Source organism: Gadus macrocephalus, chromosome 19 (assembly GCF_031168955.1).
Source record: "Gadus macrocephalus chromosome 19, ASM3116895v1".
Taxonomy (NCBI): Eukaryota; Metazoa; Chordata; class Actinopteri; order Gadiformes; family Gadidae; genus Gadus; species Gadus macrocephalus.
Genome location: NC_082400.1, coordinates 10,985,000 through 10,997,499, shown reverse-complemented (window position 1 = coordinate 10,997,499; position 12,500 = coordinate 10,985,000). Strand labels below are relative to the sequence as shown.

Genomic DNA, 12,500 nt, shown 5'->3' with positions numbered 1-12,500 from the left:
TGCAGTTGTGATCCTCCTTCCTTCCAATCTCTGGTCGCCCATGCGGGTCCATGGGCCACGAATCAAAACACTCGATGGTAGCAATGTGTTGTGTCCTGAAAACACAGCCCTCCCCCACCCCCACCACTTATCGCCGATAAGCGAAACCCGCAACAAACAAGAAGAATTGCCACAAAGAGCGTCGATCGCTGTTGACACCCAAAGCAGTCGATTCCTTAGCTGCACTCTGTGTGGGTTTCTTTTTTAATCATTCGCCAGTTTTTCTCGTCTTTCCTCCTCGCCCCGTAGCAGCGTCGCTGGGAATCTGTGCTCCTTCGTGCAGGGGATCTGTAGTCTGAGAGGGTTAGCGTCGCTGTGTTGTCTGTGGTCGTGGTCGGTGGTGTTAGCGTCGCTGTGTTGTCTGTGGTCGTGGTCGGTGGTAACAGCGGATGTGTGAGTCAGTTATGGACTGGATTCGTGCGCGGGGGGTGGGCCTTGTTTAACTTTGACACTCACTTCTCCGGCTCCCTCGGAGACCTGCAGCGTTACGGACACATATTGAAGACGACGGCTGGGTTTATAGCCCAGGGGCGAAGTCATGGGAGGACAGAGAGAAAGTTCCAAGTATGGAGCCCACGGTGAGGGAGGGGGAGGATGGTGTAGGGAGAGGGGTGGAGGGGGGGGGGGAGGGGGCCTGGAGAGGGAGGGCGGGGGGGGTGGGAGCGGGAAAGCCTTTCTTGGCCTCTGCTAATCATCTAGGCCACCGTACTTAAAGAGTCAGCAAAAAAAAAGAAATAAGCAAGAGAGGAAGGGGCGCCACGCTACACCCACAGCGCCGAGGGGCAACAGCCGAGAGCCCCCAGCCCCCCGCCCCCCCCCCCCCCCCCACCCCCCACCCCCCTACCCCCACACTCCGAGGGCCACAGCGGTTCAGATGGACTCAGGCCCCGTCTCCGTCCGCTCCCCCTAATCCCGGAGCCGACAGCGGGGAATTCCATCATCCAGCTCTCATTCCGGGGGGCTGGAACCGCAGCGGCGGAATATGGTAGGGGGTCCATCTTGGCCCGGAGACGCGGCCGGTGGGGCGGCGGCGGCGGCGGCGGCTGAGGTGGGAGGGGTCGAGAGGAGCGAAGGACTTGGCCGCCGGTCGGCAGCTGTCATGGCTGCCTGTGTTTCCACGCACGCCCGGTTTTACAGGAGCTGCCAGACCCCTTTTCAGGCGTCTCTTCTCTCCTCCTGCATAAATGTCCCCTTTTTTTCTCTCGCTCCCCCCCCCCCCCGTGCTGGTCCTCGCTCCAGCTCGTTCGCCCTCGCTCCCTCCCCGCGTGTGAGTGTCTCTCTCCCTCTCTCTGTCTGGTTTCCTGGCAAGGCCGGAGCTTTCCGATTCAGTCCAGCTTGAGAGTCGCTGTTCAAGTCCAGACGAGTGATTCAAGCTCCGGCGCATGCCTTCACACACAGACACACGCACGCACACACACACACACACACACACACAAAATCAGAACAAATGCAAACAAAAACTCGACCCCGTGCATACAAATGTGTTTTATTTGTCGATGAAATTCCACCAGATATCATCTCATCTCCTGTCCCTCCACAAGTGCTTCTGTTTCTGAAATCATTGCCTGCCGCATTGTTGTTGCTTGTTCGTTTCTCAAGTAGACGAAAACAAAACCAGAGGGATGAGTCGGTGCTCGGCTCCGATTGCGTTTCGTGCGTCGTCTCATGCGGGCGAATAAAAGCTCCCCGATGGCGACTTCATTATCGAGGAGTTCACCAAAACGTGTCGCGCCGTCGTCACATGCTGTGCCCGAGATTTCAAAACACGGAAACAAATTAACGTTTCTCTCTCCTTCTCTCTCCCCTCCCATCCCCCCCCACCCCTCTCCCCCCCCCCCCCCCCCCCCCCCCCCCCAAAAAAAAAACAAAAAAAACAAAACAGATCAACCGACCCCTGACCATGAAGAAGGAGGGCATCCAGACGCGGAACCGCAAGATGTCCAGCAAGTCCAAGAAGAGCAAAAAGTCCCACGACGGGATGGACGACTTCTCCAAGAGCCTGATGGACAAGAGCAGCTCGTTCAGCCCCGCCGCACTCTCCCGCCACATGTCCTCTTTCCCGCCCTTCTCGCACTCGGGCCACATGCTGTCCAGCCCCACACCCATGCACCCCTCCTTCGCCCCCCACCACCCCTCCAGTATGGTCTCCGCCATGGGATAGAGGACCATCATTCCACCCCCCCCCCCAGGCGCCCCGCCCGGTGACGCCGTTGCCCCTAGCAACGCTCCCCCCAACCTACTCACCTCACACTCCCTGCCTACTTCCGCTTTCCGAGACCACACCCACCTCCACCCCGCTGCTGTTTGACCTCGCGACCTCCGACGGCCCCCCCCCATCCTCCCCCCCCCCCCCCTCACATACACACACACACACACACACACACACACACACCCCGAACTACCCCCCTCCCCCCCTCCCTGACCCTTGACCTCTTTGGTACCGACCTCCAGGTACCTCAGTGTCCGAACTATCCCGGCGAAAAGGACAAAAAGACAATTGAGACTGTCCCCCCACGCCGCGTGTGTGTGTGTCGGCGTGCTGCCGCGTGTGCGTCTGCGTGTGTCCGCGGGCACCCCCGAGCCAGACCGACCAGAAAGAGAGAGAGAGAGGAGGACGAGAGGAAGACACCGGAGCAAGGGAGCGAGGGAGAGAAGAGAGAGAGAGAGAGAGAGAGAGAGAGAGAGAGAGAGAGAGAGGAGACAAAGGGAAACGGGCCGAGGCACCTCCACTGTGGTTCTCTCATTTTGATGATTTTTTTTTTTATAACAGAAAAAAAAGAGTTCGAGGTAAAAAGTTCTATCTATATATATGTGTGTGTGCGTGCGTGTGTAACTCTCGACGCGGCGCTTTGACGAACTTGACCGGGTCGGCGGCCCACCCTCTGAGAACACTTCTCTTATTGGTTCCACCCAAAGTGTGAGACGGACATCTCTCTATATATATATATATATAGAGAGAGAGAGACAGAGACAGAGAGAGAGAGAACATTCTCATTCTCCTCCACTCTACCCAGACTCCTCAGCTCGTTCCGTCTTCACGCCGACAGCTCCATGTCCGCTCTCTCTCTCTTCTCCCCCCCCCCCCCCGCTGTCTCCTCTTCCATCCGCAACTCCCCCGCCCATTTGTGTACAAAGAAGAAGCCAATTTTCTACACACACTCACACACACACACACACACATACACACACACACACGTATTTTACACACACACACACACACACACACACACACACACACACACACACACACACACACACACACACACACACACACACAGACACATTTTAGACATCCCTGGCTTTGAGTGTTTAAGCCAGTGCCTAAACACACACACACACACACACACACACACACACACACACACACACACACACACACACACACACACACACACACACACACACTGCTCCCTGTCGGCCCGATTAATTACATGTGTAAAAGGAATACCTGTCCCCCCTCACATCCAATAATATCGCCCCAGCCCCCACCTTCGACACCTTCTCCCTTTTCCTCCACACCAACAAACTTTGAACATATTTGTACAAATTGTATGAAATACAGTACATTTAAATGAAGACTTTTTAATTAAGTGAGTTTAAGAAAAAAAGGAAAAAGGAAAAAATGCCCCCAGGGGCAGCAAACGACGTGATGGGTACAAGACGAGGCAGGAGAGGTACAGATTACCCAGAGAAGAGAAAGGAAGGAGAGAGAGGAGGGAGAGAAAGAGCGGGAAGAAGTGAAAAAGACAGGCAGGAAGGACTAGAAAAAGGGCAGGCCTCTGTTTTTATTTTCTGTTTTTTTTGTTTTTTTCGTTTCCTTGTTTTTGTTTTGCCTGCTCGAGTTGTGTTTTGATGCATTAACGTTTGCCCGGAGACTCTCTGCTCCGGACGCCAGATAGCTCTCTTCATATTTGGATGTGCTATAAGGCCTCGGACTATTGGTTCGTGTTCGCGTGCGCTCAAATGCAAATAGCCACACACACACACACACACACACACACACACACACACACAAACAGACACACACACACACACACACACACACACACACACACACACACACACACACACACACACACACACACACACACACACACACACAATCTCTCACTCACAGAAACTCACAAACACTCACTCACAGATATGCCTGTAATTATAGGGAAACACACACACTCACTTACACACACACACACACACACACACACACACACACACACACACACACACACACACACACACACACACACACACACACACACACACACACACACACACACACACACACACACTGCCCTATTGAATCACCTAAAAAAACGTTTGTCCTGCCCACAGATTATATGCATTGTGAAAAAAAGTTCCTGTATTTGTTATTTGTATGTAAAAATCAGAGTACCAAAAATACGAAAGAAACAAAGATGTAGAATTATTTCTTTATGTTATGCAGACTGAATGGTTGTAAAAAATTTAATAATAATCACTAGTGTAAAATATGACTGCCTTTTTTGTTTCGTATTTTTTTTCTCCCCTTCTTTGAAAAATAATAAACTAGTTTAATCTCTGTTGACATGTTAGCCTGTCGTCAAGAGTCTCATTCGCTGTGTGTGAACCCACCCTGTGATGTTTGACACATCCAACCCCCCCGCCACACACACACACCATCCCCTCAACCGGAGACACCCAGCCATGTTTGCATTTTTTTTTTACACATTTACCCAGAATTCACTGCAACAGCTCTTGTGGTTTTAGTACAAACAAGGAAGTGCAGAAATAAACACTGGCAATGGAGGACGGCTGAGGGCTCAGCCGTGCCCCAGCAGAGACAACGGGTTGTTGCTTTGGCTGGCTATTCGGAGGGGGGGAGCTTGTGTGTCTGTGGGGTGGGGGGGGTAGGCTCATCAGATCTAAAGACTTAGAAAAACAACCAGAGCTGTGTCAATATACTACATGGCACTCATGACATCATTTCTAAACATCATCCATGCCCACACAAAGAGGACTCTATTCTGGAGCCTCTTTTTATTTTATTTTGAAAATCTAAATTTAATTAAACTGAGTTATAGAAGAGATGAAGAGGGGAAGGGGCGCCGAAGCTAAACAAAAAAACAAAATGTACAGAATTGAAGAATTGATTACCAAAGCACCGAAAAGAGGAAATAACTCCTTGATCTAATAGTCCTGCTGTAGCCGACCACTTGTTTTATCACACTGTCCGGGCCTTAAGTCAGGCAAATAATCATGTCTTGGTGATCCGCATGGATGCAAATAGAGACAGTGAGAAATTGACACTTTACTGGGGCTGTGAAAGCAAAGAGGAAGTGAGACCTTTGCTCCAGCCAATCAACTGACCGCAGAGTAGTGGGTGCTTCCTGTTTGAAGAATAACATGAATAAGTCTACTATGGTGTAGCCCCATTATTTACTATAATTTATAAGTAAATAAAGAGACAAGATAGGTACAAAAAAGTTACGACCCAAGATATATTTGACCTGCCTCTGAACATATACGGACACTGGGTTAAATCCTTGGATTAAAGTACAGCGTCTCCACTGTTACAAAATTACCTCTTGGTAAGTCCCAACATATTCACAGATCTTGACGACGTACCCTCCCCTAAACAACATTCTTACAGGGGACTTGGGGAAGTTCTCTCTCATGTGTTTGGGTCTCTATGATTGTTCCCTTTACTACATTTTGATCTACTGCCAAGTTCCATTGATAAAAGACTAAGCAAACTTCTTTCAAACGTTTTCTCCACAAAACCTAATTGATTTACAGATAATTCCAAAAATGTTATTTCTATAAAACTCAAAAAATAAATCCTTACAAGATTTCCAAGTGATAGACGTTCTCCTGATTACAATTGCCACCTAGCTAATAAAAGCTCACCACAGTACATACATTACATAAAACCTAATATCAGACTTAGAAAACGGCCTCCAGCACACACAGGTCAAAACCATAACAGGCGTGGTGGATTGGAAAGCTGTGACCTTCCTGGCAGAAGTGCAGGGCACCCACGTGGACTTCAGTGTTTGGTTAGCGTCTGCCTAAGAGCCCTCTGTGTCTAATCAGGAGATTTGCTCCTGTGTTTTAATAGCGGGGTCAACAGGGCAGACGAAATGAGAAGCACTGTGTGTGTGTGTGGTGCGTGTGCGTGTGTGTTTGTATGAGCTTGCGTGCTTCTGCATTTTTGTGTGTGTCTGTGGGGGGTGTTTGTGTCTATGTGCATGTCTGCCGCACTGTGTGTGCTTGTGTGTATATGTCTATGTGTCTGTCTGTGTGTTTGTGTGTGTGTGTGTGTGTGTGTGTGTGTGTGTGTGTGTGTGTGTGTGTGAGTGTGACTATCTGCCTCACTGTGTGTGATTGTGTGTATATGTCTGTGTCTATGTGTCTGTCTGTGCGTTTGTGTGTGTGTGCGTGTGTTGGTGTTGACTATCTGCCTCACTGTGTGTGCATGTGTGTATTTGTTTCTGTGTGTATGTGTTTGTATGTGTGTGCGTGTCTATGTGAACCTGAATATGTTTCTGTCTGCTACTGTTTGTGTGTTGTGTGTGTGTGTGTGTGTGTGTGTGTGTGTCTATGTGAACATTAATGTGTTCCTATCTGCCACTGTGTGTGTGAGTGTGTGTGTGTGTGTGTGTGTGTGTGTGTGTGTGCGTGCGTGCGTGCGTGCGTGCGTGCGTGCGTGCGTGCGTGCGTGCGTGCGTGCGTGCGTGCGTTGCGTGCGTAGTGCGTGCGTGCGGTTATGTGTGTGTGCGTGCTTGTGTAAGGCGATTGAGCCAGGCTTTGGCCCCGTAGCGGGACCCCTGCGGCCCCTGGCTGACCTTTCTCCTCTGCTGTTGGCTCTGGGCGGTTGCCAGCGCTGGGCAAACCAGGGGCCGGCGGGAACAAGAACTGACTCACAGGTAAAGTGCTTATTATTAACTATTGTGTTGCACTAATGTTCTTGGGTTTATTTTCTTCTTCTCCTCACCCTCTCCCCCCTCCCCCCTCCCCCACCCTCCTGTGTGTCAGTCTTTTCTTACTTATTACAGAAAAGAGGGAGAGAGACGACAGCAGATGGATGTGTAGTTTTTGAAAAAACCTCAAGAGATGCCGTGAGGTCAACTGATCGTTCGTTCTAAATGTTTAGATGTTTTAAAAAACAAGGCAACACAACATTGTACATTATTTTGAATCAACATTGTATGTATATTTTAAAAGGCAGCCATTAGATCTACTGGGTTCTAAATTATTCCGAATTATTTAGATGAATGATGAAAGCCAACCTATTCAAGCCACTCTGTCGTTAAAGGGTAGACGTCTCATACTCTCCATCGCTCACTCCCTAACACAACACGCTCTATTGCTAGGCTACAATTGAGATCTTCCCTACATAGTTGTCACTTTATTCAGTTTATTCAGAGAGCAGAAAATCATTTGAGTTTAATTAGCCGTGGGTGGATGTGTTTCATTCTGGCTGATACACATCATTATAAATCTATCATTTCAAATGATGTTTTAAAAAAGTTTGTGCGAGAAACTTCGACACTGCAGGTAAATCGTCTATCATAATGGGAGGGGATAAAAGTGAGGAAAATCAAGGCGGTTACTTAATCAGGGCTGCAATGATTATATCATTAGCCAATTATTTCCTTTGAAGAGAACAACTTATGTCCTAATGAATTATTGTTGATCGACGATTTCTGATGTCAGACTTTTGATAGATATAAATACCTTGGCAGCGAAGTTCTACAAGTTAGCTAATCGTCAGGCCTTCGCACAAACTTTACCTGACAGCAACACGTTACGAGCTGTCTTGGCTCGTGTTTCAGTTTTCCTTTAGCGAAAACAACTTTTTTTACATCCATGTTTAATGAAGCAATACATCCTTAAATATCCTACTTTTTGTGTATCTTCAACACACATAAAATATATTTTGCATCCTTAGCAACACTAGTTTCTTAATGTAAAATCAATACGAAATTGACTTGCAAACAAATCAAATCGTTTTAAACATCTTTAATCACCAGCCTCAGGCATGCTTACGATCTCCTCAGTGGTAACAGCAGGTGTTAACGTACATCTGTGTGTCTGCTGGATGGCTGTGAGAGCCCAGGGAGGCTACGCTGATACGCTCACACTCCGCCGCCCGCCTGTTGGTTCCCTGTTGCGCCGGCGACAGCGAGGACGTCTCCCAGCCCGTACATAAAGGATCAGGCGGTGCCTCGGTATTACCGCGGTTGTCGTTCAAGATCCCTCGCTGTTATCAAAGAGCAGCCTCACGCTCATTGTCTCCGGCACAATGGCGTAAATTGTGAACCATAATCTGCCCGTCATAACACGGCGAGATAAAAGATAATTATCTCTTTTTAGTGTCGTGCCTGGGGCATCGTTGGACGGCCGAGCAGACAATGAGACTTAACCCTCGTCACTCTCTTTCTCTCTTTTCTCTCGCCGGCGTTGTCTCTCTACGCCCTTTTCTCGCTCTGTCTATGTCTCTCGCTCCCTTTATCTCTCTCTCTCTCCCTCTTTCTGTTTGACAATGGCTGATGTTGAGATCATCAACAGATGAGCGTGCGCGAGAGAGGAATAAAACGCTTGCGGTGTGTGAACATGCTAAATGCGCTGTCAAACAATACACAGATTGTCTTAAGGCTGTGGAAATGACTTGATTTCTGTGCATATTTTTTTTCTTCCTTTGTTTATCTATCTGCCATTGTTGTGCTAATAGCGGGATTCTTCTTCATCATAAGTTGGGGATTAAAAAATCGTATAGCTTTTGCGTGGGTTTGTGTACGTGTGTGTACGTGTGTGTGTGTGTGTGTGTGTGTGTGTGTGCATGTGTGTGTGTGTATGTGTGTGTGTGTAAATGTGTGTGTGCACATCTAAGAGTTGGAAGAGAGGAATGAGTGGGCTCATGGCAAATCCTTCTGAAGAGTGACAGGGGTCAGAGGTCACCGGTTCACCTGGAGAGTACCTGGGGAGAGGTGGCGTGCACACAGCCGGACCCCTCGACAGAACACTGTCAGGTGGAGTGAGTGATGGGGGGAGAGAGAGAGAGAGAGAGAGAGAGAGAGAGAGAGAGAGAGAGAGAGAGAGAGAGAGAGAGAGAGAGAGAGAGAGAGAGAGAGAGAGAGAGAGAGAGAGAGAGAGAGAGAGAGAGAGAGAGAAATGGCATAAAGGGGGAATCTTCGGGATAAAGGTTGTGCAAAGGGCACTGTGAGTCAGGCGTCATCGGAGCAGGGCTCGCTCCACTGGCGGTGAATGGTCTGGGGGAGGGTGTTGTCGGTGATGGCAGGGTCAGGGCGATGATGTGTGGTTTGATGGGGGTGGGGGGGGGGTGGGTGGGGGGGTTGGATCTTGTCCTGTCCAGGTTAAGTGTGCTTTTAAAGCCCCCCCCCCCTGTAGCCCTCCCCCTGCCTTCACATCGTCATCATCATCGTCACCCATCACCAGCATCATCATCATCGCCTTCTTCATAGTCACTATTACAATCGTCATCATCATTATCATCCTCATTTTATCACTGATCTTCATCCTCATCACAACCATCATCATCATCATCGTCATTATCCTCCTCATCTTATCATCATCCTAATCTTCATCATCACCACCACCATCACCGTCTCATCATCACCATCATCATCATCATCATCGCCATCGTCATTCAAAAAGGCGGAGAGTTCTTCATAAGCTGTCACACACTGACTCATCACCCGGTGTGTTGACGTGACGAGACACACATGAAACAGCGGGGGCCGTAACCAGGCGCTCAGGTTCCCAGCCCTCCCTCCTCTCTCCCAACTGTTACATGTGTGTCCCTCCTACCTATCAAAGCAACCGCTTCCTCTCCTCAGCCCTGCTCCAATCCCTCTCTGAAACCCAACGGGCCTCACCTGCGACGGAGCTCCACTCGCAGCGCTCGCTCCGACTACCTGTTCTCCCCTGGACAAGCCTCATGTTTTACAGCCTTCAGCCCCCCGGGGGGAGCCCTGGCTTTCCCCCCCCCCCCTCCCCCCTGACGCCCAGGCCCCCTGTCCCCACCCAGGTCCTCAGCTAAAACACAACTTCTCCTCACCTGCCGCTTCAGTTATGCGAGTCCTCTCTCTCGTCCAAAACTCTTTCGCGCCAACGGCTCTTCTACTTGAGCCTACTCTCTCACTGCTCTCTAACTCTCACCGTGTCCCCCCCCCCGGCCCCCCCCCCCCCCCCCCCCCCCCCCCCCCCCACTCCATTTGAGAATGGCGCAAGCCGCGCTGTACTTCGGGCCGCTCCAAAATGGCCACCGTTGGCTCGGTGGTTTTTGGACGAGGCGCGTCAAGAAAAGCCACAGAGCGACGGGCGAGACAGGTGTTTGTGTTGCTCCGCTCATTTGGCTACTGAGCCGAGGGCCATACATATGCGATGGGTCGGCGACAGTTTCTTGGCAGCGGCTCGCCTGGGCGTGTTTGTCGAGCGCGCCAACCCGGTTGCCAGTCTGGATTCAAACTTAACCGTTTGGAATGTGCCGCATTAAGATAAATATTAACTCCCCTTTGAAACAAATAAAAAAAAACTTGACACATACATCTATATCTGTTGTAATGAAGCGTAGCGCGGGCTAGCTATGTGTAGCTTCTGCTCTGTCTTAATTACGTCCAATGCGCGTGTGACTGAGAGTGTGTCTGTTGACCCTCTGCAGGGTTGTTGTTTTTGGCTCGATATCTGACTAGGTACACATACCGAAACCCTACGTGACCTAGTCGCTCACACCCCTTCCAGAGAAAACCGCCAAACTGTTACGCTCCCCGGCTTCTGAATAGCGCCGACTGTGTGGGTCGGCTGCACCAGTGCCCAGGGCGGTGTGTGTGTGTGTGTGTGTGTGTGTGGGGGGGGTTTACACAGACTGCTGTGCTCAGCTCCTGCCCCCCCCCCCCCCCCCCCTCCATGCCAACCCCCATCACGGCACAGCCGTGATGTCACAGGCTATTGTCTCCTGAGGGCCAAGAAGTTGAGCCCTCGGTTGCTAAAGTAATGAAAGGAAAAATATCATGCAAAGTCGACAAGTCACCTTCCCTGCTTTGTACATCGGGAAACCCATTGGAGTCTATTAATACGTGTTGATTCATTTTCTGCCATGTGACGAGGCAGATTTAACGGTACAGTGTGTTCTTTGAGTGCACCCCTGAATGTTTTCGGGTAAACTGTGCACTGGCCCACACCAGTGCACAAGAAAGTAAAATAATATCAGGCCTGTACTGTTGGTTCATTTCATTTGATTGACAAGTTTGTGTTGCCAGACCACAGAAGACATGTCTGTGCATCCCTTTCCATTAGTACACTATCGAATTAAAAAGGCCTCTTAATGTTACAAACATACATTTTGGACAGCGAATTCTCATCATAATTCATTTTGAGCTCATAACAGTCAATCACAATATATTCCCTTTGTGTCGTGCCAAGTAAAATACATTAAATGAGAATGTTGTTACTCAGTAAATATTGTGCAAACAATTAATCACTTCATTATTTATGCTGTCATTTGTACATGTTTGGCTTACCTTGTGGATAAATCAATATTATCATTGAATTCTCTTACCTTTCATGTGTCAATGTGAGAGAACCACAACTACAACAAGGGAGTGAGACAGAGCCTCAGAGAGCAGGGGATGACGAGAGAGAGAGAGAGAGAGAGAGAGAGAGAGAGAGAGATGTTGCACATCCACATTCTTCATTCCTTTATTCAATGGCCTTTTTTTGTGCCCTCCTTTCTCTCGCCACGCCACATTTTTTGTGCAAGCTAGACGCTAGCTAGCTGGAAGGACCCGGCCAACCAGCGGTTGCTCAACCTAAAACCCGCCGATAACAATTCAATTTTGAAACAATTTCCCACAACAAAACCGACTTAGGCGTCCTCTCTGAATGAATGTTTTCCACTGCGCTGGGTCCTGGCTGAACGGCATGAATATTGCCGTCCAACATTGTACACTCTGTTCTCGGCTGCTCTCCCACTTGCCTAAGCTGAACGCGCCCAACCCCATCCCCCACCCCCACCCCCGACCAGCGCCCCCCCCAGCACCACCCCCACCTCCCTCTGGGACCCCTGGCATGGGTGTTTTCACTGGGGGCGGGGAGGGGTGACAGGCTCCCTGTTTTCACAGGGAAGGCTCTTTCCTGAGGTACAGGCTGGCCTGGGGTCGGGGTGGGGGGTGGGACTGGCCCAGGAAGTGGGCGGGGGTGGAACCCGGTCCCGTGGAGAGGTCATCGGAGGTCGGAGAGCTGGGAGCGTGGTCTTTCTTCTATGAGAAGGGAGCATTGAGTTTATTATTATTGCATCTATTAGATAACAAGTTATTCATCCTGAAGGGGGATGCAGGAAATGTGATGGCTAGGGTGTTGGACATCCCCGTCCCCGAGAGGTACCAGGTTCGATCCCCAATGTCCGCAGTCTAGCAGTAGTCATCCTCGAGCGCGATGCCTAACTTCTACCTGCTCCCTCT

At 49.9% G+C, this 12,500-nt stretch overlaps 2 protein-coding genes across 6 annotated transcripts in view; both read left to right on the top strand.

The window, feature by feature from the left end:
• Window positions 1-4,610, top strand: part of gata3 (GATA binding protein 3) — a 13,965-nt gene extending 9,355 nt beyond the window's left edge. For 4 of the 5 annotated variants that reach the window (XM_060038375.1, XM_060038374.1, XM_060038373.1 and 1 more), the window contains exon 5: window positions 1,922-4,610. In XM_060038375.1, coding sequence (XP_059894358.1) covers window positions 1,922-2,200 — 279 coding nt within the window. In that variant the 3' untranslated portion in view covers window positions 2,201-4,610. The remainder of the gene's footprint in view (window positions 1-1,921) is intronic. The other variant, XM_060038376.1, reaches the window with a different exon arrangement.
• The window catches only part of atp5f1c (ATP synthase F1 subunit gamma), a 341,300-nt gene that overhangs the window by 29,366 nt on the left and 299,434 nt on the right, over window positions 1-12,500 (top strand). The gene's annotated exons all lie outside the window — the stretch shown is intronic.